This window comes from Podarcis melisellensis, assembly GCF_964234715.1.
Source record: "Podarcis melisellensis genome assembly, chromosome: 10".
Classification (NCBI taxonomy): Eukaryota; Metazoa; Chordata; class Lepidosauria; order Squamata; family Lacertidae; genus Podarcis; species Podarcis melisellensis.
In genome coordinates, this window is record NC_138542.1 from 66,999,148 (window position 1) to 67,017,446 (window position 18,299).

The 18,299-nt window shown below is 48.4% G+C and overlaps 1 protein-coding gene across 3 annotated transcripts; it reads right to left on the minus strand.

Moving 5' to 3' along the window:
• Window positions 1–47: 47 nt before the first annotated feature.
• On the minus strand, window positions 48–17,628 carry ATP5F1C (ATP synthase F1 subunit gamma; the record flags this gene model as incomplete). Of its 3 annotated transcripts, XM_081927409.1 has the most annotated exons (10): window positions 17,412–17,628; window positions 16,070–16,104; window positions 15,622–15,753; window positions 6,709–6,913; window positions 5,491–5,634; window positions 5,155–5,219; window positions 4,127–4,282; window positions 2,848–2,944; window positions 1,705–1,749; window positions 48–195 (listed from the first exon to the last, which is right to left on the minus strand). In XM_081927409.1, exons 1-9 carry the CDS (start codon window positions 17,465–17,467, stop codon window positions 1,743–1,745), a joined length of 897 nt encoding a protein of 298 aa, XP_081783535.1. In that variant the 5' UTR covers window positions 17,468–17,628. The 3 variants fall into 3 exon arrangements, with proteins under 3 accessions (XP_081783535.1, XP_081783536.1, XP_081783537.1); XM_081927410.1 differs by lacking the exon at window positions 1,705–1,749 and having other exon boundaries at window positions 17,412–17,627; XM_081927411.1 differs by lacking the exons at window positions 48–195; window positions 1,705–1,749 and having other exon boundaries at window positions 2,844–2,944.
• Window positions 17,629–18,299: the final 671 nt, after the last annotated feature.

An 18,299-nucleotide genomic window follows, 5' to 3' on the forward strand; every position in this document is an offset into this window, starting at 1 on the left:
AGTCCAGCCACCCCCAGTTCCACATACCCAAAGAACCATGCCAGCTCTTTTCATGTAGGACTTTATTATAATATGATTTACAAACAGTTGGGATTCTTTGCCTGAAAATCCTTCACAGAATGACAGACCAATAATTTTGTCTCTCTAGAAAGGAAGCGGGATAAACTGCTTGCCAGAACAGCTTTTCTTCTTTACCTACAGAGAAAAACATTGCATTAAGGGAAGTTTGAATGTCACTCTTGACGGGATCGGCAGCTTTGTTTACTAATTGCTAAATTGCTGCAGAACTTGAACGGTTTCTCATTTTCTCCTTGCTGTGTTAGTCCTTTCTTAAAAGTTTCATTTTTAAAATTCTAAACAGACCACGACAGCACTGTAAAACATTCCATAGAATGCAATGGGCCTAATAGGTAATTTAAGCTAGGGAAGCAGTCTTTACATCACACTGATCTCAGTCTATTGAAACTTTTAAACTGTATATACGGCATTGTAAGGTAAAGGTAAAGGTACTCCTGCCCGTATGGGCCAGTCTTGCCAGACTCTAGGGTTGTGCGCTCATCTCACTCTATAGGCCGGGAGCCAGCGCTGTCCGCAGACACTTCCGGGTCACGTGGCCAGCGTGACAAGCTGCATCTGGCGAGCCAGCACAGCACACAGAACGCCGTTTACCTTCCCGCTGGTAAGCAGTCCCTATTTATGTACTTGCACCCGGGGGTGCTTTCGAACTGCTAGGTTGGCAGGTGCTGGGACCGAACGACAGGAGCGCACCCTGCCGCGGGGATTCGAACCGCCGACCATGCAATCAGCAAGTCCTAGGCGCTGAGGTTTAACCCACAGCGCCACCCGCGTCCCTATACGGCATTGTACAGTACAATAAAGGTATTGTTAATAGAAATGTTTATGCAACTAATTATTATTTTTTTGGAAGGCATCATCTCGGAAGAGAGATAAAGTATGTGTTGTTGTTTTCGTCACAGCTATCGTCATATGAAAATGTGTACAGATTTAAGAGATCAATGCTTGTGGGTTAATTGATTTCTGTTTCTTGAATCGGGTAACCCACAAAAAGTAACCGTGGAAATATACCAGCAGATTTGCCTATACTTCAAAGACCAGCTTGATCTGAAGGAAATCCTTTGCCTTTGTGCAACGTGGTCATCGTAAGTGCCATGACCTAAGCGCAAGAAACTTCGCTGCTTGTTTCCTCAAAGCACTTTCTAAACTCCCACTTGCAGACACTTTAGCACAGGCTTCATGAGTTGGGGAGAGATGAGGCAGGACTATCTTTAAGAAACTGCCTTTCGATTATTTGCAACCCAGTAATTTTTTGAACTCCACTGATAATCCCACCTCAAGGATGAGACAACTGAACATCTTGCTGTGGAATTTTAAGTACAACTGCAGTGTAGCATTTCCAGAACATTTGAAGCTACACAGTTAAAGATAGTATCAAGCATGTCTCTACAACACCCTTCCACCATATCTCTCTAGTGTTGTCTAGAAAAAACATTGCATTTTGATTTCATTTCTGCCAAATGCGTGGATTGGTTTTAAGCAAAATTCTGCAGGATGCAAGTATTCATGCAATACCAGACATTCATAAACATGCACTTCTAGAACAAACATCCTAAGTACTTTAACTACATTCTATTTTTTTTTTTTTATTTCACCACCCTTAACATCTATTTTCCAGCACCACTTTACCTGTTGACTTTGGACGGCCCTCACTTTCTGATTACCCCTTAGTTCCTAGTTGTGGAATGGTAAAAAAAATAATACAAAAACATGCAGTGAAGCAATTAGCAATGTAAATTAAGGCAAAACATGCAATGCATAGCAAAAACACTGTTGGAAGTCAGATCAACTGAAGAGATATACTGATTAACACATGGATTAAAGTCACAATTGCTTTCCATTATACAAAATGCCATTTTTCTCCAGCTTAATTGCATGATTTCAAGGCATGCTGAGGATGCACTTCTGCATTCTGTGGAGAGAGCTTGATCCAAAGGAAGCTGCAGACTGAGCTTTTCAGGGGGGAAAAGTTTGTCAGCATAGAACCGACATAGGGAATTCACTATCACGAGAGATGGAGACAGCCACTGACAGCCATCTAAACTGATGATTATTAACCATAATGGTTACATGGAGTCGTTGTGTTCCAAGGCAGCGGACCACTGAATGTAAGGTGCTGGGGAGCAAAGACCACTGAAGGCTGTTGCATTCTGTTATTGTTTGTTGTCTTGCCAAAGGCAAGCAGGGTTCCTCTCCATTCTTCCTCACCCACCCTGGACCTAACAATGAGAACTTGGATGCAATGTGGTTAGTAAGGTAAAGGGACCCCTGACCATTAGTTCCAGTCGTGACCGACTCTGGGGTTGCAGTGCTCATCTCGCTTTATTGGCCGAGGGAGCCGGCATACAGCTTCCAGGTCACGTGGCCAGCGTGACTAAGCCACTTCTGGCAAACCAGAGCAGTACACGGAAATGCCATTTGCCTTCCCGCCGGAGCGGTACCTTTTTATTTACTTGCATTTTGACGTGCTTTTGAACTGCTAGGTTGGCAGGTTATGTTGTCAGTGTGCAGCCTTAATAAGCACCCTTCCAAAAAATACATGTGCATCAACTCAGGTGCAGGACACAGAGAAAAGCAATATCCTGCAAGAAAACTCCAGTATTAGCCAACAACCACTGCTGTAAGTTTGGAATTAACAGGGAGGGAGTGGTGCCAAACTGTGCCATGCACTGATTACTGATTTTTTTTAAGCATAAATGGAAAATTCGTTGCCCCATTCCAGCGCACGGAACAGAATGCCTAAAGTATGGAGACTCGTATGCCAATACTTACAGAGCAGCAGCACCAGAGATGATCTCAATAAGCTCCTTGGTGATGACAGCTTGGCGGGTGCGGTTGAATGTCAGAGTCAGCTTGTCAATCATCTCAGCTAGAAAGGGAGACGGGAGAAGTTCAATGACAAAAGTATCAATAAATCTTAAGTTACTCGACCATTTTGCCCATTGGTTTTAAGTAAGGAAGCGTTTTGAGTACTTTATATAATCTACTTTTTTGCTTGCTCAGAACCAAGGACTTAAGTTACTTGAAATTTTGTAAATATTGCGAATCGCTGAATATGAAAGGGTACAGCATCAAGGATTCTACCAGCTACTTTCTGGGCCAAGGGCTAATTTCTATACTTTATTTTCTATCCATAACAATTTCTGTTATCGCTTTCCATTCTAATGAACTCTAGCCAAACTGTCCTCAGGCAAGTGCAGTGCAGTCCTATCTACAATGCTCAGAATCATGCCCTATTAAGTTCAATGGCGCTTACTCCCAAGTAGGTGTGCCTACGACTGAAGCCTTAGGCTTGTCTTAACAAAGCCAAGGTGTTTTTGTAAAGCAAGTAACTAAAAGGCAGCTATTCTAGCTGGTATGTAAACATGTGGGATGTGAAACTTAGAGCAGTCAAGTACAACATTCCTACAGTGGACATGCTAGGGGATGTTTTGTACCACTCAGGAGAAAACGTCCTATTTCCTCCTGAGCTGGGACAGAATTCCACTGAAGAGGGTGTAGCCTATTCTGGGCAGAGGAGCAGACGTTCCTCCATGTTGTTTTGTTCTTCTTCTTCTTCTCCAGTTTGTGTTTCTGTATGAACTGCTCAGTCGCATTCACTTGGAACTAATTCCCTTATGGGACAGTTTATATAGTTATATACTTGTGTAACCTAAGTCTGCCTTCAGGGATCTATCTGTGAACCTGAATGAATCTGTGGGTACACTACTTTTATATTACGTTTAATCAGATTCTCATGTCTATTATTTTTAAGAGGGATTAGAAGGGATCTTACCAGGAGTCGTGAGGCTCAGACGAGCCAGCAACAAGCTAAGCGCCGTGTAATTTAAAAAGGGGGATGTTTGGAACTGTGCTAGGATATGGAACTTGCTAGCACAAGTTAGGAAGGATATCATTAAATAATATATCCTCTCCTGCCTCCCTAAACATCCCCACAAAACAGAATCTTGCCTGCTGCTTTCCACTGGGCCTCTTATCTAAATTCTGGTAGTTTCTGCTTTTGCTGCTAACTTATCACAGTACACTGTAAACTGCATGGGGAGTTCCTTACAAGCATTCTTGCTGGCATTGTCCATGGCAGTCATCCTTGCACTTTGCTCACTAGTAGTAGACTCCTTTAATGAGTAGAAGATGATGTTTGCCAATGTAAATTCCTGATAGTTTCGCAGGACATCTGCATCAATATCATCATAGATACTAAGGCTTTCTGAAAAACGAAGAACAATAATATAGGTGGTTTATTAGTTAACATTTATCAGATACAGTAATAGCAAGCCAAACGCATATATGATGGAATTTCAAAAGCACTGTAGATTAGCAATCAGCTTTTTTTTTTTTTAAAAAAAAAGAAAAACACACAGGAAATCCTTAGCTTTCCAGCTATAAGCAATTTCTATTTTACAAAATTCAACTGGCACTTGCACACTGTTAGCTCTAATCGTGCCTTTTAAAAAGCAAAATAAGAGGCAAAGAATACAATAGTAATAATAAGTAGTAACGACACTGTGTCTATATAAAGGTAAAGGTAAAGGTACCCCTGCCCGTACGGGCCAGTCGTGACCGACTCTAGGGTTGCGTGCTCATCTTGCTCAAAAGGCCGGGAGCCGGCGCCGTCCGAAGACACTTCCGGGTCACGTGGCCAGCATGACGAAGCTGCACTGGCGAGCCAGCACCAGTGCCACACACAGAAACACCGTTTACCTTCCCGCTATAAAGGGGTACCTATTTATCTACTTGCACTTAGGGGTGCTTTCAAACTGCTAGGTGGGCAGGACCTGGGACCGAACGACAGGAGCTCACCCCGTCGCGGGGATTCAAACTGCCGACCTTATGATCAGCAAGTCCTAGGCACTGAGGTTTTACCCACAGCACCACCCGCATCCCAGCATCGATAATTTTAGACCAAAATTCTTGCTTCCTACGCACAGTGTGATAAATAAGGGCAATGGTTTGGCCTTTTGCAGTTAAGCACTTATGGAAACACAAACTTTAATCAGCATAAGAAGCAATAGCACACAAGGGGGAAATGCCCCCCAAAATTCAATTGTTTACTCCACTAACTAGCCAAAGTCTACTTACCAGCACCAGAAACAGTCTCAAGAGAATAGATGGGTTTCTCATCTGTCTTGTAGGAGATGACAGACCTAAAAGAAAAAGAAAGCTCTGCTGAACAGTTTTAGTGGCATGGCTTGAGAGGATCTGCCTGCCAAATGTTAAAATCCAGACACACTTAAGCAGCATGCAGAACTTCCTCTATTATCCTGGTGGCACTTGGAGCCACCAAACAGAAACCCACATTCAGACACCCAGCAGAAACCCACATTAAAACGCTAAACTATATTCAAATCTACTGACCTCTCCCTGCCCAATTCTTTTATTCCCCTTGAAAATGATGGAAGTTATGCTTTCTCTTACCTGAACCGATTATAGATGACTGCTCCTTCATCAAATTCGTATCCAGAATTCAGCAGTTCCAAGGCAATGATCGATGCATCTCCAAAGGTGGGAGGCTTCCTCCCCACTTCCTTGAAGTTCAACAAGAAGTTCTTGCCGTGTGTCCTACAACAAAAGCGAGCTCGCATGTAAAGTAGACCCGGCCACAGTGAAACACGCTTGAGTTACTATCCAACTGCTATGAGTTCTATACGGGGCTGGTTTTGAGAAGCGCCCAGAAACTTCCCCTGGCCCATAAATGCAGCGTCTAATGAGGGTCGCACCCATTGCTAGTGTGATTCTCCCTTTCTGAAACGACGGCATAGACAGGAATGTTTACGAATACCTAACGAAAGTTAATGATGATGATGATGGAGACAGATGCTCCCCACTAGGGACGGCATTCTGCAACTGGGGACCCACAACTGAAAAGGTCCTGTCGCAGGTTAGCACCGAATGGGCAACCCCCACCACCAAGGTCTCTCCCCCCCCCGTTCCCCTCCCCTTCTTTCTTTTTATTCCCGTCCACTGAGCACCTCCATCCTTTTCACCATCCACTACAATCTGGAGCTTAAACTTGCCTCAACCTTGCAGCTTCTGAGCAATTAAGCCCTTAAGCGTAGGTGCAGTGGTCCTATGGTCCTGTCGAATGCATCCTAAACATCAGCTCGCTCTCAGCAGTCTTCGGGTAAGTATCACTGCCTTACATTACAATTCTGAGCATATTCAGTTGCTCCTAGGACCGCTTCCTCAGAAGGAAGCTCATTACAGCCTTTGGGATTAATGCAAAACTACCAGTGGAAAAGGACGCGGGTAGCACTGTGGGTTAAACCACAGAGCCTAGGACTTGCTGGTCGGCGGTTTGAATCCCTGCAACAGTGTGAGCTCCCGCTGCTCGGTCCCTGCTCCTGCCAACCTAGCAGTTCAAAAGCACGCCACTGCAAGTAGATAAATAGGTACCGCTCTGGTGGGAAAGTAAACGGCGTTTCCATGCGCTGCTCTGGTTCGCCAGAAGCGGCTTAGTCATGCTGGCCACATGACCCAGAAGCTGTACGCCAGCTCCCTTGGCCCATAAAGCAAGATGAGCGCCGCAACCCCAGAGTCAGCCACGACTGGACCTAATGGTCAGGGGTCCCTTTACCTTTTAACCAGTGGAAAGAAAGGTTCAAATTCAAGGAAAGGGCTGCTGTTCCCCATTACCTCTGAAGTATGCCTCTCAGCTTGTCACCGATTCCGACTAACATGACCTCTTTTCCTGCATCTGTGAGGGCGGTGACTTGGCTCTTGATATTTTTAGCCACAGAAGTGTGGATAGCACCGCAGAGGCCACGATCGGAAGACACCCCTATGAGAAGATACTTCTTCTTGTCCTCAGGGGCCTTGATTTCCGCTTTTTCATAAAGAGCTAGTAAAGAGAAGATGGGGCACAGCCAACAGCAGGCATCATTAGCAGCCATCAAAATACAGCGGCATCAAAAGATACGTGGTAGAACTTCCTACCTTCCCACCATCTGTCATGGATGCTTTAGCTGAGGTACCGGCATTGTGGGGGGTTGGACTAGATGACCCTTGGGTCCCTTCCATCTCTAACATTCTATGAACTACACTACTTCCAATAAGAACCACTTCTACAAGAAATATTGCCCCACCATCTCTGTTACTTAATCAAATTCCAACACAGAGATCAAGATCACGCAAGAGAAACTATGAGCTTCTTCAGCATAATTTACTTTTCTGCATTTTGAAAGCTTGTTGACGACCCAATGTTAGAGTTAGCAAAACTGCAGCACACACCATTTGAGATTAAGTCACAGCCTATATGCTGTGACAAGGAACCAGGCAGAGGGCCTTCTCAGTAGTGGCACCTGCCCTGTGGAACGCCCTCCCACCAGATGTCAAAGAGAAAAACAACCACCAGACGTTTAGAAGACATCTGAAGACAGCCCTGTTTAGGGAAGCTTTTAATGTTTAATAGACTATTGTATTTTAATATTCTGTTGGAAGCTGCCCAGAGTGGCTGGGGAAACCCAGCCAGATGGGCAGAGTATAAATAATAAATTATTATTATTATTATTCCATCAGCATGTACCCCTAGTAACAGCAAGTGAGACACTACAGTGGTACCTCGGGTTACATCCGCTTCAGGTTACAGACTCTGCTAACCCAGAAATAGTACCTCGGGTTAAGAACTTTGCTTCAGGATGAGAACAGAAATCATGCTCCGGCGGCGCGGCAGCAATGGGAGGCCCCATTAGCTAAAGTGGTGCTTCAGGTTAAGAACAGTTTCAGGTTAAGTATGGACCTCCGGAACGAATCAAGTACTTAACCCGAGGTACCACTGTATAGGCAATCAAGGACAAAAAGAGTGCAAGGTATTTTCCGCACAAGCACAGAATATGTCAATGACAGAATACAATGGTCTGAAATTTTCATCTTAGCAACAAAAGCCACTGTCAGGGTTTCAGGGAGAGAAGAGCAGATGAGGGAGGAGACAGAGAGCGAGGGGGAAGAATCCCAGAGAGACGAGGAGGAGGATGACAATGAGCAAAGGTCGTCCATGAGTCTGTCCAGTGAGTCAGAGGACTCCCAAAAGGGAGCCCCCCTGGTCAGACCAAGGGGAGCCCAAGGGGGAAGCAGTCAGGAGCAGGGGAGCGAAGGGAGAGCCCCCAGTGGGAGTTGGAGGTTGGGGCCGGTTTCTCCGCCGGAACGGAGTGAAGGGGGTGGAGTTACCAGTGTGTCAGAGGGAGCAGAGCAGGAAGCAGACAGGGGAAGGAGATCGGGGCAAGACGTTCTGCCGGAAGGGGCGGAGAGTAGCACCGGGAGCAGTGCAGCGGTCTGATGTCACAGACGTAGAGCCACGGAGATGGAATGTAAAAGCAGCAATGTTCTTCAATAAAGACTTTTGTAAATAAACTGGATTGGACTTAGGTCTCTTGTGAGCTGGGACCACGGGTGGCTCTGACAGTAAGTCCCCTCTCTAAGAACGCAAATTTTTTTTTTGCAAAGCTCGCCAACGGTAGCAGCCATGAGTGCGGAGGAACAGCTGCAAGCGCTGGGGAAGCAGGTTACCGAACTCACAGCTGCAGTCATTGCATCATAAAAGAAGAATGACGAACTGGAGAAGCGCTGCCAGGACCTGCAAACAAGGTGGGAGCATGCAAGCAGGGCAGGGTTCCCGGGATCCAGATCGGAGGGAGTTGGACTTGGACGGCAGGGGGGCACCCTAGTCACCCACTTCGATGGGAACCTGAAGCACTACCCTAGTTTCAGGGCAGACGTCTTGTATGCACTGCATTTGCTTCGCAATGATTTTAAAGATGAGGAAGAGAAAGTGGGATTTATAATTTCGCATTTGCATGGGGAAGCCAGAGCTTGGTTGCGCAATTTGTGGCGCGAAGATGGCCCTGCCCGCCGAGACTGATGAATTTATTAAAGCGATGGATGCCTGTTTCCAGTCATCTGTGGACCTGGATATTGCGCGTAAAGAGATGCATGGGCTGCGGCAAGGCAAAGCCACAGTACGTCAGTATCATTCCAGATTCTTCGCATTATTAACTGTGTTAGGCTGGGAAAAGCACAGCAAACCAGTGAGAGATCTCTTCTGGGAAGGTCTTGGCGGCCCCATCAAGGATGAGCTTGCCAGGGGAGATAGACCCCAGACCCTAGAAGACGTGGTGCAAAGGGCTCTTGCGATAGGAGTAAAACACGAGGGACGCCCTTGGCACAATGGGGAAGGACCCCAGGCGCGTGCACCAGCAAGGACACCCCCTTTTATCCCCAGGGACTTTGGCCAGGCGCACCCCTCGCCCTTGGGGAGGCAGGGAGAAGAGCTGATGGAACTTGGTGGTGCTAGGGCTCAGACACCAGCCAGAGCCCCGGTTTCCGGTGCAGTAAAGGCGAAGCCTCCTAGAGGGACCAGGAAATGTTACATTTGTGACAGTGCACAGCATATGGCGAAAGAGTGCCCCCAGAGGCTCCAGAAGCACACTGCAGCTCTAGCAACAGTGGCAGCAGAAGTGATGCAAGGAGAGCAACCTCAGGGAAACGACAGTGCCTGGCTGGAAGCGGAGCTGCTGGGGCTCAGCCAGGCGGATCTGTAGAGCAGTCCCCAGCGCCTTTGCAACGCACAGACCCTTTACCACCCAAGCCAGCAGTGCAGCTCACTGCAATGCTTCAGTTGCCGAATGGAACCACCCTGGAAGTTCCCATCACGATCGATTCAGGGAGCAATGCGGATTTTGTGGGGATGCAATTTGTCAAGCAGCATCGCATAGCGCTTCTGCCCGCAACAACGCCTCTGAACGTAGTTACGGTGGATGGCAGGAAATTGCTAGGGGGGCAAGTTGTGCAACAGACGCCTCCCATGGTGATGCAGATTGGAAATCATCGAGAAGTCATTAGCTTCAATGTCACCCACCTGTCAGACACGCCCATAGTATTAGGCATGAGTTGGCTGGAGAGGCACAGTCCCGCTGTAGCGTGGTACCAGCGGCAGATCACCTTCTGCTCATCGTATTGTGCTCAACATTGCATCCAGTCCAACCAGGAGGAGGGGGCTGAGCAGCAGCTGCAACTTGGCATGGTACAGGCAGTGCCTCGCAAGTACGAAGGATTCTTGGAGGTTTTCTGCGAGAAAGAAGCTGACAAGTTGCCGCCTCACATGCCTTACGACTGTGCGATCGACCTGGTGCCGGGGGCGCAGCTGCCGACTGCAAAGCTGTATTCCATGTCTGAGGACGAGATGCAAGAGCTCAGGGAGTTCATAGAGCATAATTTGAAGCGCGGTTTCATCCGGGAATCCAAAGCAGTGGGGGGCAGTCCTGTTTTCTTTGTGAAGAAGAAAGACACGCCCCAAAAAAGACTCATTGTGGACTACCGGTTCATAAACAGACTGACTAAGCCCAAGGCCTTTCCCATGCCCAAGATTGACGACCTCCTAGCGACCGTTAGGAAGGGGAAGATCTTCACCAAGTTGGATTTGCGTGGAGCGTACAACCTCATCCGCATCCGGAAGGGCGATGAGTGGAAGACTGCCATGTTCACGCCTCTGGGCACGTATGAATACAGAGTTATGCCGTTTGGTCTCCAAAATGGCTCCCACGTTTTCCAAGCCTTTATGCATCACGTGCTGGCGGGACTCCTCTACAAGAAGTGTGTGTGTTTTCTCGACGACATCCTGATTTTCTCGGAATCGCCGGAAGCTCACGAGAAAGACGTAAAGGAGGTCCTGCAGAGACTGCGGGAGCACAGGCTCTACGCCAAGTTGGAGAAGTGCCAGTTTGATGTGACGGAGGTGGATTTCCTCGGCTACAAGCTGTCCGACGAGGGGCTGGCCATGGACAGCGTCAAGGTCCGAGCGGTGTTGGTCTGGAAGAGCCCACGCAATAGGAAGGAAGTCCAGAGATTCATCGGGTTTGCCAATTTCTATCGCAAATTCATCAAAGGTTTTGCAAAGGAGACGGCAGCAATCACGGACACCCTCAGTTCCAAGAAGAAGAAGTTCACTTGGACGGAACAGGCGGAGCGCTCTTTTCGGAAGCTTAAAAGCCTCTTCACCTCCGAGGAGCAGCTGCTGCACGTGAATCCCGGCAGGCCCATGCGGGTGGAAACCGACGCGTCCGACAGAGCGGTTGGAGCCGTCCTTCTGCAAGAAGATCCGCAAGGGAATTGGAGACCTGGTGCCTTTTACTCCCGGAAGCTCAGCAAGACGGAGCAGAACTACACCATATGGGACAGGGAACTGTTGGCCATTCACGCAGCTTTCAAAGCGTGGCGACACTTCCTCATAGGAGCCAAGCACACAGTGCAGGTCCGCACGGATCACAAGAACTTAGAGTATTGGTGAACAGCGAAGCTGCAGAGCCAAAGACACATGCGCTGGGCAGAATTCTTTGCGGACTTCGACTTCAGAATAGAATACATCCCGGGGGATTCCAATGTTATAGCCGATGCGCTCTCCAGGAAACCACAATATCTTGAGGAGACGGCACCAATAGCAGCTAAGCACATTTTTGCACTGCAGGCGTGGGCGTGCGCTGCCATAGCAGTCGACCTGGACGCGGTGCGACGCACGTTGCAAGTGGATCAGTTTGCACAATCCAAGATGGAGGAGCTGCGCAGGGGTTCACAGAGAGACGATGAGTTCCAGTTGCGAGACGGGCTCTTGACTCGCAAAGGTGCTCTCTACGTACCAAGCGACGAGCTCCGCGCAAGGGTTCTGCAGCAGTTGCACGACGCCCCCAGTGCGGGCCACTTCGGCAAGGAGAAGACAATAGAATTAGTGGCCAGGGACTTTTGGTGGCCCCAGATGAGGGGAGAGGTGGCGGATTACGTCGCCAGGTGTGACACCTGTCAGAGGTCCAAACCAGTACACCAGAAGCCAGCGGGATTGCTGGAACCGCTGGAGACGCCGCAGCAACCGTGGGAGAGGGTAGCCCTAGACTTTGTTACTGATCTGCCCAGCTCCAGGGGCAAGACGGCGGTACTGGTGGTTGTGGACCTGTTCACCAAGATGGCGCACTTCATTCCTTGTGCCAAGGTGGCGACGGCAGAACAGACCGCCAAACTCTTCGTCGACCACGTGTTCAGAGTGCATGGGCTGCCGCAGTCCATCCTGTCCGACAGGGGGCGCCAATTTGTTTCCAATTTTTGGCAGAAGCTTCTAGGTATCCTGCACGTCAAGATCAACCTAGCGTCGGCGAGACATCCACAGACCAACGGCCAAGCAGAGAGGGTCAACGCGATCATGCAGCAGTACCTGAGATGTTACGCCAATCAGCGACCCGCAGCGTGGGTGGACTACCTGCCGATGGCTGAGTTTGCCTACAACAACACGAAGCACGCATCGACGGGGGTGACGCCGTTCTTCGCGAACAATGGCCGTCATCCCAGAACATTTCCGAGGCTCGTAGAAACGGGAGAGGGGGTGCCGCAAGAGGCCGACCAGTTCGCAGCAGAGTTGCAAGAGGTGCACGAGGAGCTGCGGAGACATTTGGAGCTGGCCAAACAAGCCTATAAGGTGCAGGCGGACAAACACAGAAGGGCGGGAGAAGACATCCAGGTGGGGGACTGGGTATGGTTAGCGGCCCAAGCGATGCCAGCCAAATCGTTAGCCAAAAAGAAGCTAGGACACAGGCAGCTAGGGCCATACCAGGTTGAGGCTAGGATCAATCCTGTAGCGTTTCGCCTGGCCCTCCCAGAAGGATCCAGAGTGCACCCGGTCTTTCATAGGTCGGTGCTCACTCCCTACAAGGCCCCGCACAGGTTTCAGGAGTCAGAAACAGTACCAGACCCACGCAAAGAGTCACCCAAGAGGGGGGGGGGTCGCATAGGGCCGAACCACTCAACGAGGTCACAGAGATCCTGGACTCAAGATGGGGGGCAGAGGGAGTTGAATACTTTCTCGCCAGAGAGGGCACCCCAGCCAGTGCCAATAGTTGGGTGCCGGGCTACGCGTTAGACGAACCCCTTTTGAAAGATGAGTTCCATGCACTTTTCCCACATAGACCCATGCCAGCTGAGTACTTTGATGACTGGCTCTTTACACCCACATTGTCAGATAGCACGTTCCGGGGCTTCTCTTCCACCGAGGACGGAACGGCAGAATCGAGCCCGCCCAGAGGATCGTGTTCGGGAGTGGACACACTACCCTCGGATTGGTGGGAGGAGCAACCAGAGGAGGACTGGCGTAAGAGGTGGGTGAAGTGGCCTTGGCGGGCAGCACCAGACGAAGTAGCAATGGAAGAGGAGACTGAGAATGCTTTGGGTGAAGAACCCGAGTTCGAACACACATACACAGAACTGCCAGCAGAGAACATTGACGTAGACGACCTGTATCCCGAATCTACCCCCGAAGAGCCGCAGCTCCCACAATCTGCACCCGACGGGCGGGAGGGGGGAAGGGGGGGCTTCGAGGGGGGGATGGATGTCAGGGTTTCAGGGAGAGAAGAGCAGATGAGGGAGGAGACAGAGAGCGAGGGGGAAGAATCCCAGAGAGACGAGGAGGAGAATGACAATGAGCAAAGGTCGTCCATGAGTCTGTCCAGTGAGTCAGAGGACTCCCAAAAGGGAGCCCCCCTGGTCAGACCAAGGGGAGCCCAAGGGGGAAGCAGTCAGGAGCAGGGGAGCGAAGGGAGAGCCCCCAGTGGGAGTTGGAGGTTGGGGCCGGTTTCTCCGCCGGAACGGAGTGAAGGGGGTGGAGTTACCAGTGTGTCAGAGGGAGCAGAGCAGGAAGCAGACAGGGGAAGGAGATCGGGGCAAGACGTTCTGCCGGAAGGGGCGGAGAGTAGCACCGGGAGCAGTGCAGCGGTCTGATGTCACAGACGTAGAGCCACGGAGATGGAATGTAAAAGCAGCAATGTTCTTCAATAAAGACTTTTGTAAATAAACTGGATTGGACTTAGGTCTCTTGTGAGCTGGGACCACGGGTGGCTCTGACAGCCACTCTCAACTTTCTAGTCATGACCATATAGATAGGCTCTTGAGTGTGTGAGCAATACCTAGCAAAGTGTTTAAAACCAAAGGGGGCTCAGAAGTTTTTCCAACAGTGAAGGAGTAGGTGGTTCAACATCTTGAATAGCTTCTTATCAACCCCCTTGTAGGAGAAATACTTTAAACAATGTAAAATTACAATGGCTTTTATCCAACAAAGTTCTTTGGTGACGCTTGCACAACATAACTTCAAATTCATTTCCCCTCCTGCCATGTCCCCGGTTCTGGGGGTTCCCAAACATCTTTGCACTAATGGGATGACTTTGTTGGGAACAATCCAATATATAAAAATATGCTTGATTCCCATACATTTATGGAGGCTGCTGAATTCAGTCTATTTTGGTGTAGAATTTGGCTTGGCAGTTTGAATTTATTTAGAACAATATTTAATGTTGTTTTGGATTACTTTCTTTAAAACAAAACTTGGTACTGTCTTTTATATTTGTATCATTTTCTTGAATTCTTTATGAGTTTTGTATTTTATTATTGTAAATTATTGTTCTCGAAGCTACAAACATGAGTCTGACCAAACTGCGGGAGGCAGTGGAAGACAGGAGTGCCTGGCGTGGTCCAGGGGGTCACGAAGAGTCGGACACGACTAAACAACAATTGTAAATCACTTTAGGGCATCTCTCAATGTGTGAAGCAATATATAAAAGTAAACAAGAAAGGAGGTAGCGAACCTTTGGCTCTCCAGATGTTGTTCACTGGTCATGCTCGCTATGGCTGGAAGGGATTTAACATCTGGAGGGCCACAGGCTCTTTATCTCTGCTTTAAAGGACCAGGGCTTTATAAATCTAGAGAAACATCAAACTTTTGAGCTAACTTAACGTATCATCATTTCCAATGGTCCATAGTTAATGCAAATTTCAAAGATGATTTGCAAGTCTACTTAGAAGTAGTTCATCAGAAAGTTATAGGTCAGAAAATTATCCCTCCTGTTGGTTTCTGCTTTCTTCACTGAAGAAGAAGAAGAAGAGTTTGGATTTGATATCCCGCCTTTCACTCCCTTTAAGGAGTCTCAAAGCGGCTAACATTCTCCTTTCCCTTCCTCCCCCACAACAAACACTCTGTGAGGTGAGTGGGGCTGAGACTCTTCAGAGAAGTGTGACTAGCCCACGGTCACCCAGCAGCTGCATGTGGAGGAGCGGAGATGCGAACCCGGTTCCCCAGATTACGTGACTACCGCTCTTAACCACTACACCACACTGGCTCCTGTGCAGCAAATGCTTGTCACAAGACAATGTTTACATTCCACAGTCAGAGTTACTGTTGGGTTCCCATGGGAATGGGAGACTGGATGTGACGTACACTGGTTTCCTGTTTTTCAGTGTTCTGTCGTTTCTTTGTTAGAGAGGGAGTTGCTTCTCTGCTCTCACAGAGGCAAGATGTATGTCTGTATGCTCTCAGCATAGCTTGTAAATAAACTTCATCATGTAGCACATTACCTTTCGTTGCGTGACTACGCTCTGCTTGGGCTCAAGATAAGATGAGCCTGTATCAGCTCCAGATGGGCAGGAGCTGATCAAAATCTCCCACCTCCCACCCCCCAAATTCCCCCTCCCCCATGATTTAAAGGCTACTGCTGCAAAATCAGCCACGAGAGAGGCAACTCTGCTTACCCAATGCTCCGACTCCATAAACTCTGGCAGGCTTTAACTCTCTCTCTGCCCTGGAATACTTTGCTGCGGCAACCATCTTCATGGACTTGGTAATTTTCTGGATGTTCTTGATGGACTTTAAACGCCGGGTAACTGCACAGATGAGAGTGTATGAACAAAGGGAGGATTTCAAAGAGACACTGAGAAAAAGAAGCATTAAAAAAGGATCTAATTGAGCACTGGTCTCTGTAACAAGTCAAAATCAACCCATCTGTAGAGCATTGGTGTTATGCAGCCAAATCTATCAGTGCAGGGATGAATAACCAGATGTTTGACTATAGTTCTCATCACCCCAGACCATTGTCTGTGCTGACAGGAGGAGATGAACAGCATCTAGAAGATCACAGGTTTACCTTCTCTGCAGTAGTTTTTAACATTTCAGGGTATGCATCTAGAACGGAATACTTACTGTCTTTCAAAGTTGCCATATTCCTGACTTGGACCCTGAAAAATCAAACACAAAACAGATACTTTGTTTTTTTAAATGTTATTTCCTGCTAGTAGAACAGTGATTCACAGCTTTTCTAGGTTCAGAGGCACATCTGAAGACCTAAAGAACTGCTGTAGGTACCCCAAAAAATATTTCACAGGTGGTACTTGGCAATAATAATAATAATAATAATAATAAAGCCACCAGGCATCTGGGGAGAAAGAGTTTGGCAATCCCACCTGCCACTGAACCCAATGTTTTTTGAGTATACGTGATTTTGGCTTTAGCTGTTATCCCTGGAACGTTAACCCCAGCGTAAGCTGAGAGTTGCCTGTATATATTTACCATATTCATATATATGCCAACAGTGAACTCATTCTCTGCAATCAAAACAGCCGCATCTATGCGTGAGAGGCAGATACCAACAGGCATGAGTAAGCCCCAAAGTTGGCAGATGTACAAAAATATATAAATCAATAGGGGGGGAAATCCCCCCAAGGCAGTCTGAGGTTCAGTAGTCACAAAGAACTGGTGCTTTGCTGTTATGGGAGTGGAACAGCTGAAGCACTGAACTAGGAACACTCCATGCTGAAACATTTTGTTGCAGGGCCCACTTGCTATAGGTAGAAAACTATGGAGTTCCACTAAACAGTCAAGCAAAGCGGCTGAAAATCAAGCTGGGAAGTGGACAACCCATGCCAAAACGATTGGGCAGAAACCTTGACTGGAAGAGGGCAACGCTGTCAACCCTTTTGCAGGAGGGCAAAGGGAAAAGAGATATTTGGCGCAGATACACCCCTGCCCCGAATATCCCACCACTCTCCTTAGTCTGGCGGTGGAAATAATTCAGGTTAAGCATTGCAGTGCAACAGCAAAATGCCTGGGGGGAGGCAAACAAATTGAAAGATCCTTCTTAAAGCTGCCCCTCCCCAGGATGTGGAGAGGAGAGGAAAAGAGGAGGATGCAGGTTAAGCTTCACAGATCAGCTGCGGACTGCTCTGCCTCCTTTCTTTTAGCAAATGTTTTGTGCCACTGGGGAAGTATGTGATGCCAATGAAAGGTTTGATGATGATGACAGACCAGCTGCTTTTTCTTTTCTTTTTTGCATTCTGACGGGAAAATGCAACTAGCAGCCTGAAATATAAAAAATTATAACCTTGAGAGGGAAGATATTGGAGGTTGAACGGGACATATTTGCTGCCTAATAATAATAATAATAGCAGCAGCAGCAGCAGGTCAGGTTTCAACCGTGGCTCGTGGGGACCTCCGAGCATGTGCAGAGTGCCCTCCCTATGCCCCCTATGGCAGGGCCTTCACCTACCATTGCGGCTGCGAGAGGGCTGCGGCGGCGGCGAAGGCGGCTCCCCGGGACAGCATGGCGGCGGCCTTTCCTCGTCTCCTTCCTGCGGCCTCCCTTCTCCTTCTCCTCTTCAAGACACGGCCCTTCCTTCCCTCGCGCGCTGCCCGCCCGGACCCGGACCGGCTTGAAGGTCAGACAGCCCCCACCGCGCATGCGCCGCAAGAGCTCAACCTCGGGCGCGGGGCGAATGGTAAAGGAGGAGAAGGCCACGGCAGGCGAGGGGGGGAAGGAAAGCTTCCGGGTGAAAGGGCGGCGGAACTTGGAGCCTCGCTCTACGTGCCTCTCTATGGTCGGCCACAAGGGCAAACCGGTCGGGTTTTACCTCTTCCGGACTCTACGATTTAAATCTCTTATGGCGCGCAGGGGTGGACCATAGAGATGAGGGACAAGAGCGGCCCTTCTTCCCAAGTGATCCCATAGAGATGGTCCATAAATAAATTTCAGAGAGTATCTGAATACATTGTACATACGTGTGTGTGTGTATAAATACATTATAGATTAATTACTCTAGATCTATAGGTAGATAGATATAGATGCGCAGTCTGGATATCTATATAGATATATCTATCAAATGTTTTTAGCCTCTCTCTCTTTATATATATACTGTGTGTGTGTATATATATATATATATATATGCAGGTTTTGGTGTCCTCGGGTGTCTTCCCGTGTAAAAGTTGGGGTGTCTAGGCGACGTTTCGACGAGGTCTCACTCGTCATCTTCAGGCTGGTGCTTTCGGCTTCTTGGTTCCAGTAACAAGAAGCCGAAAGCACCAGCCTGAAGATGACGAGTGAGACCTCGTCGAAACGTCGCCTAGACACCCCAACTTTTACACGGGAAGACACCCGAGG